At 43.4% G+C, this 18,954-nt stretch overlaps 1 protein-coding gene across 3 annotated transcripts in view; it reads right to left on the reverse strand.

Annotated features, from left to right (window-relative positions):
- The window catches only part of FNIP2 (folliculin interacting protein 2), a 116,676-nt gene that overhangs the window by 49,292 nt on the left and 48,430 nt on the right, over window positions 1–18,954 (reverse strand). For all 3 annotated transcript variants that reach the window (XM_056561666.1, XM_056561671.1, XM_056561657.1), the window contains 2 exons: window positions 3,560–3,688; window positions 903–1,003 (listed from right to left, as the gene is read on the reverse strand). In XM_056561666.1, the coding sequence (XP_056417641.1) occupies window positions 903–1,003; window positions 3,560–3,688 (230 nt within the window). The remainder of the gene's footprint in view (window positions 1–902; window positions 1,004–3,559; window positions 3,689–18,954) is intronic.

Below are 18,954 nucleotides of genomic sequence, written 5' to 3' on the forward strand. Positions count from 1 at the left end.
TTTAAAGCTGCTATGTATGCTATGCATCACTATGGTAATAGCCTAACACTACAGTCATACAGTATTCCTTCTGTCTCCTAAAACTCCCACGGTGGAATTACTGCTATTCTACTCAGAAAAGCAGACTGCGGATGTTTTGCGGGATTGCTGTGCTTTCAAAACACAGATTCCGCTTGATTTTAGAGTCCCGTTTCCTGCTGTGTGAATCCCCACTAAATATAATGTGCACTAAAATTTGCTAAATTTATGAGCTGAATATTTCTGTGGAATTTCATTCAGAATTCCACCACATAAACAGAGCCTAAGGGTTCTTTTTTAGAGATGAGCGAACTTACAGTAAATTCGATTCGTCACAAACTTCTCGGCTCGGCAGTTGATGACTTATCCTGCATAAATTAATTCAGCTTTCAGGTGTTCCGGTGGGCTGGAAAAGATGGATACAGTCCTAGGAAAGAGTCTCCTAGGACTGTATCCACCTTTTCCAGCCCACGGTAGCACCTGAAAGCTTAACTAATTTATGCAGGAAAAGTCATCAACTGCCGAGCCGAGAAGTTTGTGACGAATCGAATTTACTGTAAGTTCGCTCATCTCTATTCTTTTTAGTAAGGGATACATCTGATTGGCCTCATTGTGACAAACCATTGCTGAATCCTTTATGTCCATCTTTGCCTGCAGCACATTCCGTTCACTGACTAACAATTGGGCAGATTTACTGTTGCAAATGCACCAATTTCTGTGTATTTTGGGGGCAGCTGCTTCTCGTACAAGGCCACAGCAATAATAACTGTAATGACATTTTCTGGTATATCAGACAAGAACTGCAGGTGCATTCCCTATTGTTTTCAGATACAGATATGAAGTCCATACAGAATATCAGTAACCATTCGCTCAAGCCATCTTACCGTATTAGGTGAATCTTCAAAGTGGAACCTTTATAACTCATTGCCACAGAACCGAACATCATTTCCCCCAGCATGTTCACGTCCGAGGCCGGTTTTGTGTACTGTAAAAACAAGTAACTGGTCACAGAACTACAAAAACAACCCTACTATAAAAACATGATTTTACTATTCAAGAGGAATGCAAACAAGTCATAAAAACAGTGAGTATTACTTTCTATTACACTGAAACTCAGGGAAGTATCTAGATGGAATTGTGCAGCAGTTCACACAGTGGAGTATTGTACCTAGGGTGTACCCTCACATGCTGTATTCAGGAATATCCAGACATCATAAAACGTATTTGTAATAGGAGGTGAATATTTGTACAGTGACTCACAGTCATGAGACCTGAACAAACGAGACTTCCCATTCAGTGCTTCCAGTCAGTTGTCAAAAGGAATATTGTACGGCTGTATTCACACTAATGATTGACTTCCATTTTTAAAGGAATCATTTCCTTCTATAGTGGATTATATAAGCAAATGTTATACTGTGTAATCCATTCTATAATACATAAATGAGAATTTTTTTTTCTTTAAAAAGGGGTACTCTGGTGGAAAACATTTTATTTATTTATTTATTTATTTATTTTAAATCAACTGGTGCCAGAAAGTTAAACAGATTTATAAATTACTTCTATGAAAAAAAAAGCTTTACCCTTCCAGTACTTTTTAAGCAGCTGTATGCTACAGAGGAAATGCTTTTCTTTTTGAATTTCTTTTTTGTCTTGTCCACAGTGCTCTCTGCTGACACCTGATGCCCGTCAGGAACTGTCCAGAGCAGGAGAAAATCTCCATAGAAAACCTATGCTGCTCTGGACAGTTCCTGACACAGACAGAGGTGTCAGCAGAGAGCACTGTGAACAAGACAAAAAAGAAATTCAAAAAGAAAAGAATTTCCTCTGTAGCATACAGCTGCTAATAAGTACTGGAAGGGTAAAAATTTTTTTTATAAAAGTCATTTACAAATCTGTTTAACTCTCTGGCACCAGTTGATTAAAAAAATAAAAAATAAAATAAAAAATAAAATAAATAAAATGTTTTAACCCACATTTCAGTTTTAATCTTTAGATTTTTTTTAATCCAGTCTAAGGGTAGGGTCACATGTGCCGTATTTTGCTGAAGTGTATTTTCCTACCCATTGATGTCATTGGGTATCCAAATCAGATGCAGAAAACATGGCACGTTTGACCCTACCCTTATAGAACAAAATTTGTATAGGGAAAACTCATTTACAAGGCACTGTTAAAAGGTTTTCTCCAGCTTTCTAATATTGGTGGCCTACCATCAGGATAGGTCATCAATATGAGTCCGGTGGGGATTCCCCAGCGATCAGTTGTTTAAAGGGGCTGTGGTGACCTATTAGAAGTAGTGGTGCAAGGTACAGTGGTCCCATTCAAATCAATAGAGCAATATCTTGCACTGCTGCAATCCAAGGATTGGGACAATTAAATAAGTAAGAGGCTGCAGCAAGTGCTCTCACAGGTGCTGCATCCCCTTCAAGTAGTTGATCAACATAGGTGTTGGGACCACTGTGGAAGTAATATTGATGGCCTTTTCAGAAAATTGGCCATCAATTTCATAAAGCATCATAACTCCTTTACGGAATATTTTCCCACCCACTATAATGTTAAGCCTTGAGTGCAATTGCATGCTGGGCAATCAAGTGGCTGAGGACACCGATGCCCCGCGATCATCATGTCGTCCCATCGAAATAGGACCTATTTTGAACCATTTAGGTGCCTGATGCCCTGCATCCAGTTGTGTCTATATAAGCTCAATGTCAGTTTGGGTGGGAGTTTATACCTGGACCAAATGTTTGAATTACTGAAGCAATGGAGTAGAATATCAGACAAAATTAAGTAGTGTAAGGCTAGGTTTCCACACGTGTTTTTCTGGAGTTTTTTTTTTTTTGTAAAAGTGCCACTGCAGTTTTTGAGCCAAATTAAGAAGTGTATTCAATGGGTAGGAGAAGTCCTCCATTTATATTTCCTGTTCCTGTTGACTACAGTTCTGGCTTTGGCTCAAAAACGTCAGTGACAGTTTTCCAAAAAACACCAGAAAAAAAACCTGTGTGGAAACCTAGCCTAAAGGGAACCAAACTACAAGCTGCACTCTTGCAGCATAGTTAACCCTTTTATGATGAGGCGTTTTAGATTTTGATGCTCAAATAAGTGTCAGGATGGAGACAGATGTTAAAAATACAATATTTTTTTTCTTGCAGCACTATGGGAAAGATTATAGCATTTACTTTTTTTTACCTAACTGAATGTCTGAACCAATCAGAACCATAATGATGCCACCAGAAACACATAATAAAATTGGAATTCGGGTCTCAGGGCTGCTGCAGGAGAAATAATTTGTTTCTACAGAAAGCCCAGTAATTTATGCTGGTACCTCACATAGAAACTTGCATATTACTCGCCATTAGTTGTCCTGTGCTGTTTTTTTTTTTTGGAACGCTGCCTAAAATATGTGATCAGACCAAAATCCAACCTGCTTGGTCACGTGACTGTATGCAAAGTTCACAAACATTACATGCACATTCCAAGCAGCCAGAACTATTTTTAATTTTCACTTTGGTTGCAAATGGTTAAAGTTGAAAAAGGGGACTCATACCTGGTACTTTGGCAGCTGCTCCCTGGCAGGCTGGGCAGATCCTGACGTTGTTCGGGAGGAGATGGTACATGTTCCACTACTGCTGGTATGACAGGGTTTTGATCTGGCTGAAGCCTCATCTCTTGATCTCTGTGTTTTCAGACAAAAGGTAGGCAAACCTTAGAATTTGAAAAATGTAATCCACCAAGGCATGTCTCCCAAAATTTAGAAATGTATTACACATATCAAGGCATGTAGGTACAGTTAAACACAGTCTCCTCATTCCACTTCAGAAGTCAACTTCAAAAGGGGTCCAAGAAGCGGAGATACAGGAAAATGTTTGCTTGGTTCCTCACAACCTGTTCAGCTATCTATCACATGGATGAAAAACACAATGGGGGTTTTCTTTCCATAAATAACCCAAAATGACCCTCATCTACAACTTCAAGTGTAAGTGTAAGTGTAAAGGATAGTAGGATTTTGAGGTACTATGAGGCTAACATACATCATATTTTACTATAATGACCTTCCAGATGTTCTGCAACATATTAAATATATTTTAGATAGCACTGCAATAGAATATCACTTAGATGTTAATCCAAGTTTACTGTACTTCAGAAACTGTACTAAGAGGCGGCACATGACCTATGGCAGCTGTTAAAACAGTAACAGGACATCCCATCTATTCCAAAGAATATGAAGACTATACAAACACCAAATACACCAACCAGGTCTACTAAATTACCACGTATTTGCTCCAACATCATGGATATCTATTTTTTTTTTTTTTTAGTATAACTGTTTTATTAATACATTTTTCAAATTACAGAATCAAAGCGGGGAATACATGAAAATGAAATTAAAAACAAAAAGAACATTGCATAATCATGTCATACATTTAGTTACAAAAAGCCTGTATGTAAAAGGGGGAAGTAGAGAAAATAAGGAAAAAAGGAGGGAGAGAGGAGGAGAGTTTAGAAGTTAAGTATGAGGGAATATAAGGAGCATGAGGTCTAGGTAGAGTGAATGAGATGGAAATTGGTAGGATGGGGTGGGGGGGGGGGGGGGGTAATTGAAAAAAATTACATAAGGAGAAAGGGGTATCCAAATGAGACCTTTGAGTAAGAGCGGAGAGTTTACATTGCACACGCTCTCTTGTGAAATTGTCTGACACGTAGCAATACTTTTGCCAATATTTGGGGGTCCTCCATGAGCTTGTCATGATGACTTTCTCATTTGCAGGCAGACACAGAAAATAGGTCTTCCAATGGGTTTCTCTCTTTCAATATCGAAATTGATAGTTTCAAAATTGACAACCTAACGTTTAACTGTTGCATATGAATGGTCACAGTCACCCAAAGTTTGTGACATTCAATCATGGTTCTGCTTCACACCTTTCCCTTACAGAAACAGGAACTTTACTATGGTCCTATGCTTTTCAACATTTAACTTTTCTAGAGGTCTGCAATGTTCACTTTGGACCAAATTTTTTTTTTATAAAAATCAAGTTAAAATCAGCGTTGGGGAAAAAAAAAAAAAAAGGTGGTTGAGCACTTCTCTACCTGCTCTTTGTGCATGCAACAGAGCCTTACATTTAAAGTCTGTCTAAGGCTGCATTCACACCACGTTTTCAGCCTACGGTTGCCGGTCCGGCTGGGGGAGGGGAAAACAGTTTGTCTCATTAAAGTAAATGGATTTCAGCGCTGGTCCGGCTGGGGTACGGGAGCCCTTGGTTTTCCCATCCTTCAGCCGGATCCGGCAACCATAGGCTGAAACCGTCACACACACACACACACACACACACTATATTATTATGAACTACACTAACTTTACAATCCCTGTAGCATAGTCAAATAATAATAATAATAAAAAAAAAAATCCTGGAATACCCCTTTAAGGACTGAGATCAAAAATCCATTGGCTACAACACATATGTTCAAGACCTCTGCTAACGCACAAGTGAAGAACTTAGGAATCATTTTATCCACCAACTGTACAAGTCAAGAAAAGACGAGACATTAAACATTAAAAACAATCCCTACTTCAGAATGTATGGGTAACGCAAGTGGAAAATCATATACAATACTTCAACACAAAACATAAAAGAACTTTTCATGAAGAAAAATAAGAAACTCCTCAAACTCAAAATTTCAACCAACACCAGGCAGAGAGAGAAACCAGGATCACTACAAGCAATGGAATACCTGAAACCACCGATGATCTCACCACCACTCCTGACAACAATATAACCACAACTCCTGACAACAATACAGACAACTCAGGAATTATAAATATTTAAGATTATGAACTATCATTCTGTCCAAGCACTAAACTGGATGACATCAAACAATACTCTGACTGACTATGACAAAAAAAGAGTACTATCACAAGAAAGAGGACAGTACTACAACAACCCTGGATTATAATATCAAGAAAAAGAATTCTGATTTCACTCCACCAGGATGCAAAAGCAAACTGGACAGCTACATTGCAAGTTTCAGACTAAGAACAGCATCCTTGGTCACATAACACCATTATAAAACCAACTACAATCTCTCAAAACTAGAAAGACATCAAAAACTTAAGGAATATTCAAACTATAACAGACAACCCAGCAGACAAGGGAGAAGCAGTAGCGATAATGAACACTGAGGATTACATCAAAGAGGGAAACAGACAATGGTCAGACACTACATACTATAAAAAACTGACAGAAGACCCCACCAAAGAATACACTATGAGATTGAGGAAATTGATCGAATCATTCCCAAAAGAGTCACAGAAAGGATTAGAGACAATAATACCCACAAATCCCATAACAGGCACATTCTACATGCTTCCAAAAATCCACAAAACTGGGAACCCAGGCAGACCAATAATAACAGGTATGAACACATTAACAGAACAGATCTCTGGCCTAGTAGAAAACCTATTAAAAAAAGTTTGTCAAACAAACCAGAAGCTTCATACAGGATACCACTGACTTTCTTAAACTCAATCAAATTACAAACTTGCCTGCCAACTCCATATTAGTAACAATGGATGTAGAATCCCTGTACAACAACATCCCTCACAGAGATGGAATTGATGCCTGCTCCCTGTTCCTTTCATCCCAAACCCACAACCAGAAATACAGCCGTGGTCACTAAACTCATAGAATTCATCCCAAAACACAACTACTTCAGCTTCAACAGTGACATATCTACAAATGATGGGCACTGCAATGGGGACCAGGATGGCACCAAAATACGTCAACCTATTAATGGCTGATCTTGAACAATTTCTAGACACACAACTTCACAAACCCTACAGATACTACCGTTACATCAATGATATTTTCATCATTTGGACAGAAGGAAAAGAAAGGGGTCTGAGTATCTCATCTCTGTACCTAATGGCAGTCAGGCTACCTCTGGCAAGCACAAAGGGGGCTTTGTGGCCCCCCAAAGAAATGCCACCCCACACCATTACTGACCCACCTCCATACCAGTCATGCTGGAGGATGTTACGGGCAGCAGAACGTTCTCCATGGCATCTCCAGGCTCTGTCATGTCTGTCACATGTGCTCAGTGTGAACCTGCTTTCATTTGTGAAGAGCACAGGGCGTCAGTGGCAAATTTGCCAATCTTGGTGTTCCCCGGCAAATGCAAAACGTCCTCCATAGTGTTGGGCTGTAAGCACAACTGCCACTTGTGGATGTCGGGCCCTCATACCACCCTCATGGAGTCTGTTTCTGACCGTTTGAGTGGACACATGCACATTTGTGGCCTGCTGGAGGTAATTTTGTAGGGCTCTGGCAGTTCTACTCCTGCTCCTCCTTACACAAAGGCAGAGGTAGTGGTCCTGCTGCTGGGTTGTTGCCCTCCTACGGCCTCCTACACATTTGCTGATGCACTGGCCTGTCTCCTGTTAGCGTTTCCATGCTCTGGACACTACGCTGACAGACACAGAAAACCTTCTTGCCACAGTTCGCATTGATGTGCCATCCTGGATGAGCTGCACTACCTGAGCCACTTGTGTGGGTTGTAGACTCAGTCTCATGCTACCACTAGAATGAAAGCACCACCAGCATTAAAAAGTGACCAAAACATCAGCCAGGAAGCATAGGAACTGAGAAATGGGCTGTGGTCACCACCTGCAGAACCACTCCTTTATTGGGGGTGTCTAACTAATTGCCTATAATTTCTTTCTTCCTGAGTGGACAGTGTGATTTATCATAAGTGTGATCTACTTGGAGTTACATTGTGTTGTTTAAGTGTTCCCTTTATTTTTTTTGAGCAGTGTTTGGTATTTTATTTACAAGTTAACATGAGATAACCTCATTTCACCCCCCCACAAAAAAAAATAAAAAAAAATTATAAATCAAAAACACCTTTTAGGTCTGCAGGATTTCTGCAAACTTTCAGAACATGCAGAAAATCTTGAAAGGATTAGGGAAGCAGCAGCAGCAGGAGTTATCCCCTATGCTCCTGTTTGTAAAGCTTTCTTACAGACAGATCTAGAAAAGGTGAGGAGAAAAGGAGACCAGCTGATCCACTCTAAACAGATGATTTCTTTTTTACTCATTTGTCATACACTGTGGATTTTGTGCACACAAGTCTGTCCAGTTTGGGACACAATTTTTTTTTTGCACTTACAGCGGTGTAAAAAAATTATAGGTCACAAATAATTTCTGCAACATTTCTGTTTTAGACCCCAGTTTATGATCTACCGTATTTATCGGGGTATACCACGCACCGGCCTATAACACGCACCCTCATTTTACCAAGGATATTTGGGTAAAAAAAGTTTTTTACCCAAATATCCATGATAAAATGAGGGTGCGTGTGTGCGCGTGTATACCCCGATATACCCCCAGGAAAGGCAGGGGGAGAGAGGCCATCGCTGCCCGCTTCTCTCCCCCTGCCTTTCCTGGGGTCTAGAGCGCTGCTGTCGGCCCTTTTCACCCCCTGGTTATCGGCGCCGCTGCCCGTTCTGTCCCCCTGACTATCGGTGCCGGCGCCGATAGCCAGGGAGAGAGAAGCGGCGCCGACAGCCAGGGGGAGAGAAGGGGCAGCGGCACCCATTGCCGGCGCCGCTGCCCCCCCCCATCCCCGGTGGCATAATTACCTGAGTCCGGTCCGCGCTGCTCCAGGCCTCCGTCGTGCGTCCCCAGCGTCGTTACTATGCACGGCGCGGCGCTCTGACGTCATGCGCCGCGCCGTTCAGCGCATAGCAATGACGCTGGGGACGCACGACGGAGGCCTGGAGCAGCGCGGACTGGACTCAGGTAATTATGCCACCGGGGATGGGGGGAGGCAACGGGGCAGCGGCGCCGGCAATGGGTGCCGCTGCCCCTTCTCTCCCCCTGGCTGTCGGCGCCGCTTCTCTCTCCCTGGCTATCGGCGCCGGCACCGATAGTCAGGGGGACAGAACGGGCAGCGGCGCCGATAACCAGGGGGTGAAAAGGGCCGACAGCAGCGCTCTAGACCCCAGGAAAGGCATATTTATTTCATGGAACTTTCCCTAGCAAACTCACAGGCCATCTAGTTTATTCAATCTTCAATGTGACTATGACTAGGCTATTAAAGTGTACATGCAGCAGTCATGTGCTTGACACAATGTAGGGGACAGGGAAAAACAAAACCATTAAATGTGTCCTCTCCCCAGAGTGGTGTTCATGTACTGACTGTGCAAAATACATTAACCCACTTCTGATATCAATCTGCAAACAGTCACATAATACTGTACATCTGCTGCATGAACCCATAAAAGACAGGTGGAGAAAAAAAAAAGCACAGGCTGGTCACTTATAGAACTTATCCAGTACTAAACAGGAATTTTCAACTACATTTTCTGTGTACATATAAATTGTTCACTTGCTAGAATAGCTGCACAGCTAAAAATAAAAAAAGGAGTCTGCTGACAGAGCAAAGATCAACTATATCCATAGGATATATACGGTAATCCACGTACACCTGTACCCAGCATTTCCCATGGGACTTATTAGGCTAGGTTCAGACTACGGAATTGCCGCCTGAAAATCCTCTTTGAAATTGCAGGCGGAAATTCTGCTTGCTAAAATGCATAGTGCAGTGAATGGTTTTCCGTTCACAAATTCACACTTCGGAATTTGTGAAGCGGAATTTGTGAATGGAAAATCCGCTTGGAAATTTCCGCCTGAAGAAAGGCGTTGCTCTTTCTTCAGGCGGAAATCTGCATGGAACACATTGCAGTCTATTGGAGACTGCAGTGTCCGCGCGGTCCTAGCGCCGACTGATTCAGTCAGCGCTGGCCGCACTGGGAATCTCCGGGCGGAAGAGGTCACTTTTACATCAGTATTTTAAAGCCAAAACTAGGTTAGAACTCCACAGACCTGATGTGAAATTTTGCCCATCAGAGCCAGACTGTACAACCCAATGGACCCCATTAAAAACGTCAATGGGATCCATCATGACCAGTTGGCGTCCATTCTCTAACATAGAAGATACTGAGCTAAACGCTATCAATAACTCTGATGGTGGGGGTCTTACAACAAGGCAACTCACATGCCTTAGTGGGCATTTCCTTCATGGCAAAACCTCACCCAAAAAAAAAAAACTGCAGTAGGGTTCTGGGCACCAGAGAACAGTGGAGTTGGTGCTTTTACTGTGAGGTACCCTGAACCCTTAAAGGGGTACTCCACTGCCCCAGCGTCTGGAACATTTTGTTCTGAATGCAGGAGTCACGATGTCACAGCCACGCCCCCTCAATGCAAGTCTATGGGAGGGGCGTGGCACCCATAGACTTGCATTGAGGCGGCGCGGCCGTGACATCACGACCCCAGCAGGTTTAGATGTGAATTCCTTTCCTTTTTCTCTAGGTTCAGAAGATAGCATTTTCCATTGTCGGCATAGCTACATAAATATGTCCCATTTTAATAATTGTATGCATCACACTGCTCTCTAACCTAACAATCTCAATTGCAGTGGACAGGGTATGCGATGAAAGATCCAGTTATATTATAACGCTGAGACTTCCTGACCCACATGACCTTGTCATTGTGGATGAATGTCAGGACAGCGAAGCATTAATATTAAAACAGCCTGACCTATTTGTGCTCACAAGCAGATGATCAGTCAGACATTGCTATTTGGCAGGAGTTCAGGCGATCATGTGATCCTATTAAGCCCTGTGCACACACCCGCATAAATCACTTAGGTGTGAGGTTACCGCAGAATGGGAGCCATGAGGAACTAAACCAAGTCACAGCAGTGCTACTACCTCCTACTATACCACCAGGAAATCACTGCTTCAATTCATGCTTTTAAGGCTGAAAAACAAACTAATACCAAATCATCAATAAAAAATGCAATTATATTTTATACCCAAGGAGTGGAAAAGTATGTATGTGGGTCATTAACCTGATTTCTGTAATGTTATATTTATTCTATAAATGCTGTAATAGAAAATAGCACATGATAAGGATGGAGAAAGATGTATTTAACAATTTTTATAACGAAATTTTAAATAAATTTTTAAACAGGGACCAATTTATGTGGGCGGGCAGGGACCTAGAAATGTAGCAGACAATGATAAAAATGTAGAAAGGGGTCATTTAAATAAATCATATTTTTTTTAATAATTTTATTTTAATTTTTAATGTAATTAAATGTATTCTAATAATGTGTTTAATCAAGTGTGGACATTTAACTTTTTTCTCTTTTTTAATTTTTAAAGGTAGTACTACTACTCCTAGCATGGAACACACTGTTCCATGATGGGAGTAGTAGTTCCTGTACTAATAGACAGATCGCCCCAGGTGTCATTCCTGACACCTGATGTGATCGTCCCATCTATTGCAGAGATGCGGAGCAGCTCTATACAGTGCTCGCATCTCCGCTCTGAACTCGGGGCCGGCCAGTGATGTGAATAGAATTCATATTTTCCGCCCAGAATGGTGATTGGCCGGATGGTGGCAGCCAATCCCGCTCTCAGCGGAAAATATGAATCAGTGATTATGATTATCACTGGCCGGCCAGAGTACAGAGCAGAGATGCGAGCGCAGGAGAAAGCGGCTCCGCATCTCCGAAGGATGAAGGACAATCTCGGTGGGTGTCAGGAGTTACACCTGCTGTGATCTGTCCTTAACTGCAGGTACTACTGCTCCCAACATGGAGCACACTCTACTCCATGCTGGGAGCTGTAGTACCTGCATTAATAGACAGATCGCAAAGTGTATCACTTCTGACACCTGTTGCTATCTGTCCATTAATATTAGTACCTGCAGTTAAGGAAAGAACACAGCAGGTGTCACTTGACACCCGCTGTGATCCTCCTGTATAATGTATAGATGCGGGCGGGTGGCTGTCTGCTCTTCTATGGTCCCCTGCACTGACGTATATATACACCTATTCATATTTCCCAGAGTTGTGATTGGCTGGAACCATCTGGCCAATCACAAATCTGCAGGAAATATGAATAGGTGAATATATACGGTAGTGCAGGGGACCATAGAAGAGCGTCCGGCCAGCTGGCCGCCTGCATCTATACATTATACAGGAGGATTGCAACGGCTGTCAGAAGTGACACCAAGGGCGATCTGTCAATTAGTACATGTACTACTACTCGAACAGCCTAAAAAAATAAATAAAAAAAAACACATTAAAATACATTAATAAAAAGTTTAACTAAATTCATTATAACAAATATATTTTTACATTCAAATGGCCCCTTTCTAAATTTTTATTATTGTCTGCTACATTGTAAGGAATAAAAACCGCCTGCAAAAACGCCAAAGTTAAAACCCACATGGCGTTTTTCTTCGTGTATTTTCACTCCCGTATACTTTTGGAAGTAAAACGCCAAGATTTTCCTTAAAAAAAAAAAAAAAAACGCCAAAGTCTCAACAAGAGGTCTTTTTCGAAAACTGCCAAGAAGCCAAAAATAGCAGAAAAAAACAACCCCAATTATTTATTTTTTAAATGCCAAGTGGATATGGCATTTTGCAGTTCCGTATTGACTTGCAGATAACATTTGGCCACAGCGTTTTTTTCACAAAAAAAAAAAAAAAACCATGTGGCAGATGGGCGTTTTTGCCTAGCCTTATAGGGCAACCAAACTGGACAGTCAGAACTGCAGTGTAAAGCATGGTGACAGAACTGGATTCCCTGTGGAACACACAATACATGCTAAAGCTAATAAAGGGGGCACAGATTGGGCCATTATTAATCCATGCTGAACAGAGCATATGGATAGAAGCGAATAAAATAGAAAAAAGGTAGTGCAAGGTATGAAGTATCGATGACCATTTTCTAGTAAGTGTGGGTTCACATCAGAGTTTGTAACTTCTGTTGCTCAGCTGCGTTAGAGAAAAATACAGAGCGTTAGTAATTTAACATTTAAGTCTATGGTGACTTTTTTCATTTTACTTCTGTTAACATCAGTTTCATTTCCATTATGAATGACTGCCGTTGTTGAAATAAATTATGACATTTCCTTTATTGTCACAACGCTGATGTGAACATAACCTAATATGTTTTATAAATGAAAAATGATCTTTGAAAAGAAAATGTAAAATATTCTAGTTTTGGCTAGTTCGGGTGGGTTAACACACATTAATACAGTCTAGGTAGGTATACCTTGGCATCCTGTCAAAAATTTGTGGGGCAATAATTTGTTTTCAGGGTTCAAAATACGGTAAATTTTACTTGCCATCTTTATTCTATTCGTCAGTACAATGTAATGATCCCAAACTTGGGTAATTTGTGTTTAGTTTAAAAAAAAAAAAAAAAAAAAAGTAAAAAACAGGTTTATCCAATGCCATGTTCTGACCCCTATAACTTTTTTTTATTTTTCCACCTACGGAGCCATGTTAGGGTTTATTTTTTGCGCCATGAGCGGCAGTTTTTAACAGTACCACTTTTGCATATTTATGACGTTTTGGACGTTTTTTGCATTTACACATTTTACCGTGCAACATCAGGAACATCATCATTTAATAGTTCAGACAATTACAGACACACATCCCAAATAGGTTTATTTTTATTTTATTCTTTTACAGTGTTTTATTTGAACAATGGGAAAAAGGTGATTCTGACCTTTATTGGGAAATAATTTTTTTTTTTTTATATATTTTTTTCCCCATACATATTTTTTGGCCCTTCCAGGGACCTATCATAAGCCATCATTGATCTATAGGTTACATAGATCAATGTAATACTACTGCATTACATTGGTTTAGGTTTTTGTCCCGGGTTAAGTCCCTGTTCTTGTCCGGCAGCCCATCTGCAGATGGGTCCCCTAGACTCCAGGGAATACTGGCATTTAACCATTTCAGTGACTGACATCGAAGCCAGCTCTGATGTCCGTCATTACAGGCAGATGTCAGCTGAGGGGATATAACTTATGACGCAGACCCGACCCGCAGGCCTGCGTCATATTCCCCTTACCCGATCCATGATGTACCGGTATGTCATAGGTTGGAAAGGGGTTAAAGTTGTTTTTTGCAAAGGTGTATAAAAAAAAATAAAATAAAAATAAAATGTTTTATTTAATTTAACATGGACAGACAAATATTCAGACCCTTTATTATGACACTTGAAATTTAGCTCAGAGGTCCACTATTTCTCTTGATCATCTCAGATGTTTCTACACCTTGACTGGAGTCACCTGTGGTAAATTCAGTTGATTGGACTAGATTTGGAAAGACACAGCCCTGTTTATAGAAGGACTCTCATCTTAAAACACAGAGCAAAAAACAATCCATAGGGTGGAAAGAAATGCCTGTAGAGCTGACACAATTGTGTGAAGGTACAGATCTGGAGAAGGGTTCCCAAGAGCACAGCGTCCTCCATATTTCTCAAATGGAAGAAGTTTGGAACAACCAGTGGACTTTCTAGAGCTGCCTGACCTCCAAACCTAGTAATTTGGGGAGAAGAGCCCTGGTAAGAGAGGTGGCCAAGCACTCAATGGTGACACTGGCTGAGCTCCAAAGCTTTTGTGTGCAGATAGGAGATTAGTGCTGGGATATACCGATTCATACGAAAACCGAAATTTTTGTCCTGCACAATATAAATTTTCTCAATACCGGTTGGGCCCCTCCCCCTCGGGAATGAATTAATTATTAACCCAGCGCTGCGCTGTACCCACATCGGGGAACTAATCATATGTGACCCGTGAGCGCTGTTCTGCTTCTCCCCCCCCCCCCCACAATTAATTATAAGCCCAGCGCTGCGCTGTCCCCATCGTGGAACCAATCACATGTCAACCACAAGCGCTGCCCTCCTCATCCTCCTTTTTGTTGCGGGCCGCTGGCGCTGGAACTCTGTACTGTACGCTTTATCCCTATGCCCGGGCTGCAAAAGATAATCAAAATAAATTTTAACTCCCCTTTGGTACAGGCCACACCTGCTTCCTGGGGACGGGTACGTCGGAGAGCCATCAGCCTACCACCGGCCGCAGCGATGTTCCACCTCTGCAGATAATAGGTTGAGTGCACTGTCATGTAAGAAGCCAGCTTCCTATATGACAGTGCACTCAACCTATCACTGGCCGAGGGGGAACATCGCTGCAGCCGGTGATAGGCTGACGGCTCTCAGACGTTCCCGTCCCCAGGAAGCAGGTGAGGCTGGTACCGGACCAACAGGGGAAGGTGAGTTAAAGTTTATTTTGTTTATCTTTTGCAGCCCAGACATAGAGATACAGCGTACAGTACAGAGTTCCAGCGCCGGCGTCCCGCAACAAACAGGAGGACGAGGAGGGCAGTGCTTGCGGGTGACATGTGATTAGTTCCCCCATGGGGACAGCACAGCGCTGGGCTGATAATTGGGGGGGGGGAAGAGAAATACTGTTATATACCGAGGAACCGCCATAAGTTACAAAAATACCATGATACACATTTTTGGTCATACCGCCCAGCTCTGTAGGAGATACTTTCAGAAGGTGAACCATCATTGCATCACTTCACCCATCTAGTCTATAGGACAAAGTGGTCAGAAAGGAAGACTCTCCCCAGTAAAATACACATGAAAGCCTACCTGGACTTTCTAGCCTAAACTCTAAGCATATGTGCCAGCAGGCTCTTCTGCCACTAGGACATAAGAGTGAATAGTAGAAACCCCCCCCTATCCTAATGTGCATACCTTGTGGCATCATAGCAAAAATGACTGAAGGCCGTGAGCACAGCTAAAGGTGCTTTAAGTACAGGGTCTGAATACTTATGTAATATTTTAGTTTTTCCTTTTTAATACATTTGCACATAAAACTTAAAAATTCTATTTTCACACATTCTCATTATAGGATAGAGTATAAAAATAACTAGGTACAAGGCCTTAAAAAGGGGTACTCTGGTGTAAATGTATTTATTTATTTTTTTAAATCAACTGATGCCAAAAAGTTAAACAGATTTGTAAATTATTTCTATAAAAAAAATTATTTAGAATTCCGGTTCCGGCGCTGCCATGAGAGAACGCGGCTGAGTGAGCTCCCGCGCCTCCCGACCCCTAACAGCCTCCTCTAACGCTGATGCTGATCCCAGTGCCCACGGACCCCCTCTTCTCCTCACTGACCTGCTGCATGAAGGGTTATCTGCTTCGCAGCGCCAGAGATTCGCCTGCCACCTTGTTCTCCCGCCCGGCTTCTGCGCGGCGGCGCCACGTGGCAAGGCAGCCGCGGCGCACATAAAAGTAAGAAAGCCCCTATCCCGCTTCTCCTACGGGAAGAACTCTGCCCATTGGAGCCGGCAACCGCTGGCCTCACCTACCGATCACCGGAGACACTCTCCCCAGCATGGCCCGACGATCCCCTCGTGTCCTCTACATCCCCTGCAGTCGCGCCATCCCGGACACAGCCCGGCGCATCGCAAGGAGAGCCTGCGCACACGGCGGACTTTGCTAATCAGACCCAGGTCAGGTGAATTTCATATGGGGTCTGCTGCCCCCCCTGCTGGAGGTGCCCTCTCCTACTCAAGACTGTGCTACTAATAAGGGACTTCCATCCTCCTCCCTGGCCAGCTCGGCAGACACCAAGGGTAATGCGGCATCTGGGAAGCCCTCCAGTTCTCCTTTCCCTGAGTCACTGGCACCATCGCAGGGGACATCACTACTTGCCTCCCCCACCCAGTCTCAGGTCTCTGTTGCTCCCTCGGGTGGCCCTGGGTGCTCTTCAGCCTCTGCTACCCCCCCAGCTGCCCTTGCGTCACAAGCTATTAAACTTCAAAGTGCTAGCAGAGCAGATAATGGCGCAGATTATACCAGACATACAGAACTCTCTGGAAGCAACCCTGCAGGCCTCATTTGACTCACTGAGATGGGACCTTTCCCAGACTAACGTGGCCGTGGCAGCGGTGCAATCTGATGTCATTGAGCTCCAGGCTAGCCATTCTGAGTTATCTAGCCAAATTGCAGAACTGACGCAAGAAAACACCAATCTATGGGCTAAACTCTATGACCTAGAGAACCGTTCACGGCGCAACAATTTGCGCATTGTGAGACTATCAGAACAGATACCTTCCCCTGATCTACAGCACTTATGTGAGGTTGAATTGGCCGAGGCCCTAGGTCTGGATCATTACTGCAGGGTGGAACGAGCTCACAGACTGGGTCCTGATTTGGGGAATAGGAGTGATGCCCCGCACATGTCTCAGTCGGGTCAGCAAAGTAGGCCTTGCCAAGTCATCTTTAAATTGCTAGACTACAATGACCGTCAGGCTATCTTGTGGGCTTTTAGGCGCCGCACTGTGCCACTGGTTGTTAGTGACTGTCGCATTCTCATCTTTGAGGACTTTTCTGCACCCATTGCCAAGCGATGCAGAGCCTTTAGTGCAATTTGCTCAGACCTGTTTAACCGGTAAAAATTAAGTTGGGGATTACTTGGCCTTGGTTGTAACTAAAAATACTGTCGGGGGGTCCGCTTAATTTCTGGCAGAAAAAAAGCGAAGTCCCAAGCACGGTGCTGATTGTCGGCTGACGATCTTTGCGCACATAGTGCAGTGTTTGCCTCTCCCTTGGGGTGTTACGATTGTTTGAGTCTATTTACTTTATTTACTGTTTTCTAAATCGTGATCTGGTAGATCTTACTATTGAACTTGTTGGTGCTGGCGTATACTGCGGGTGAGTGTGGTGTGTGAGTGGTTCGCGAGTCTAGTTTAATTTAATTTTTATTTATTTTTTTCCTCTCTCTACCCTTCCCCCTCCCCCTCCTCCTCTCTCCCAATCTCTTGTTTACGCTTTTCTCTCTCCTAGTCTCAATCAGCATGCGAGTCATCTCTTGGAATGTGAAGGGGCAACGCTCCACCCAACAAAAGGATGCAGATCCTTTGACATTTGAAACGACTCCATCCTGATGTGGTGCTGCTACAGGAAACGCACCTGGCTGCAGAGGATATCGCACGTATGTCTAAGCTATGGGTGGGCTCGGTTCTAGGCTCCCCGACGAGGAGGTAAGGCAGGCACGTTGATTCTCTTTCGCAAGAATTTCGGGGGTACGGTTGTGACACATGATTCGGATTTGGAGGGGCGGTGGACGTGGGTGCATTTACGATTTGAGGGCCGTGACTATAGTCTTTACTGCTGCTACGCCCCTAATGGGGACAGTAGGCCTTACTCTCAGACTCTAGCAGACAGACTCCTAGCTGACCCGCTCCCCAACAAGATTGTGGGGGAGGGGGGAGAGAGACATGAATGCGGTAGCAGTGACGGTGGAGGACAGGAGGGGGGGGGGGGGTGACGGCTGACAGGACTGTGATTAGGCCGGGTGTTAGGATTTTTGGTGATTTTTTAGAATCCTCTGGTCTGCGAGACATGTGGTGGTTGATGCACCCGGAAGGTAGGGAGTACGCCCACTTTTCCCACAGTCACTCCTCTTGGTCCCGCATCGATTACTTGCTGGTGTCCCCTGATCTGGTGCCCCAGGTGGCGGACACTGACGTCCACACCATGGTCATTTCGGATCATTCGCCCATTTCCTTGTCTCTGGCAGACTCCTACCCAAAAGGTATGGACTTCCAGTGGCGCTTCCCGGCATATATGGCAAAAGACGACAATTTTGCGGCCTCACTGAGAAGCTGGTGGCTTGAGTACTTATGGGATACTGGCACTCATGTTAGTGATGCCCCACTTTACTGGGAGTCGGCTAAATCTGTCCTGCGCGGTCGTCTAATCGCATACATGTCGACTGTAAAAAAGAAATCTCTCCATTACTTTCAGGAAGCCAGCAATTCTCTACAAAAGGCATACACTACCTACATTTCTCGTCCGTCGGCTGAGGCATGGAAAGCCGCAAAAACTACCTTCGACCTGCGGAAGAGCCTAGCTACGTATTCCCGACTTAGAGCTGACCTATTCCGGTTCGGTAACAAACCGGGTCGCCTACTGGCGTGCCTAGCCAAGGGACGACAACCCCTCCCAACACTTTTCCTCCCTACGTGATGACTCAGGAGTGACCCACTCAGACCCCAA

This window comes from Hyla sarda, chromosome 1 (assembly GCF_029499605.1).
Source record: "Hyla sarda isolate aHylSar1 chromosome 1, aHylSar1.hap1, whole genome shotgun sequence".
NCBI lineage: Eukaryota > Metazoa > Chordata > Amphibia > Anura > Hylidae > Hyla > Hyla sarda.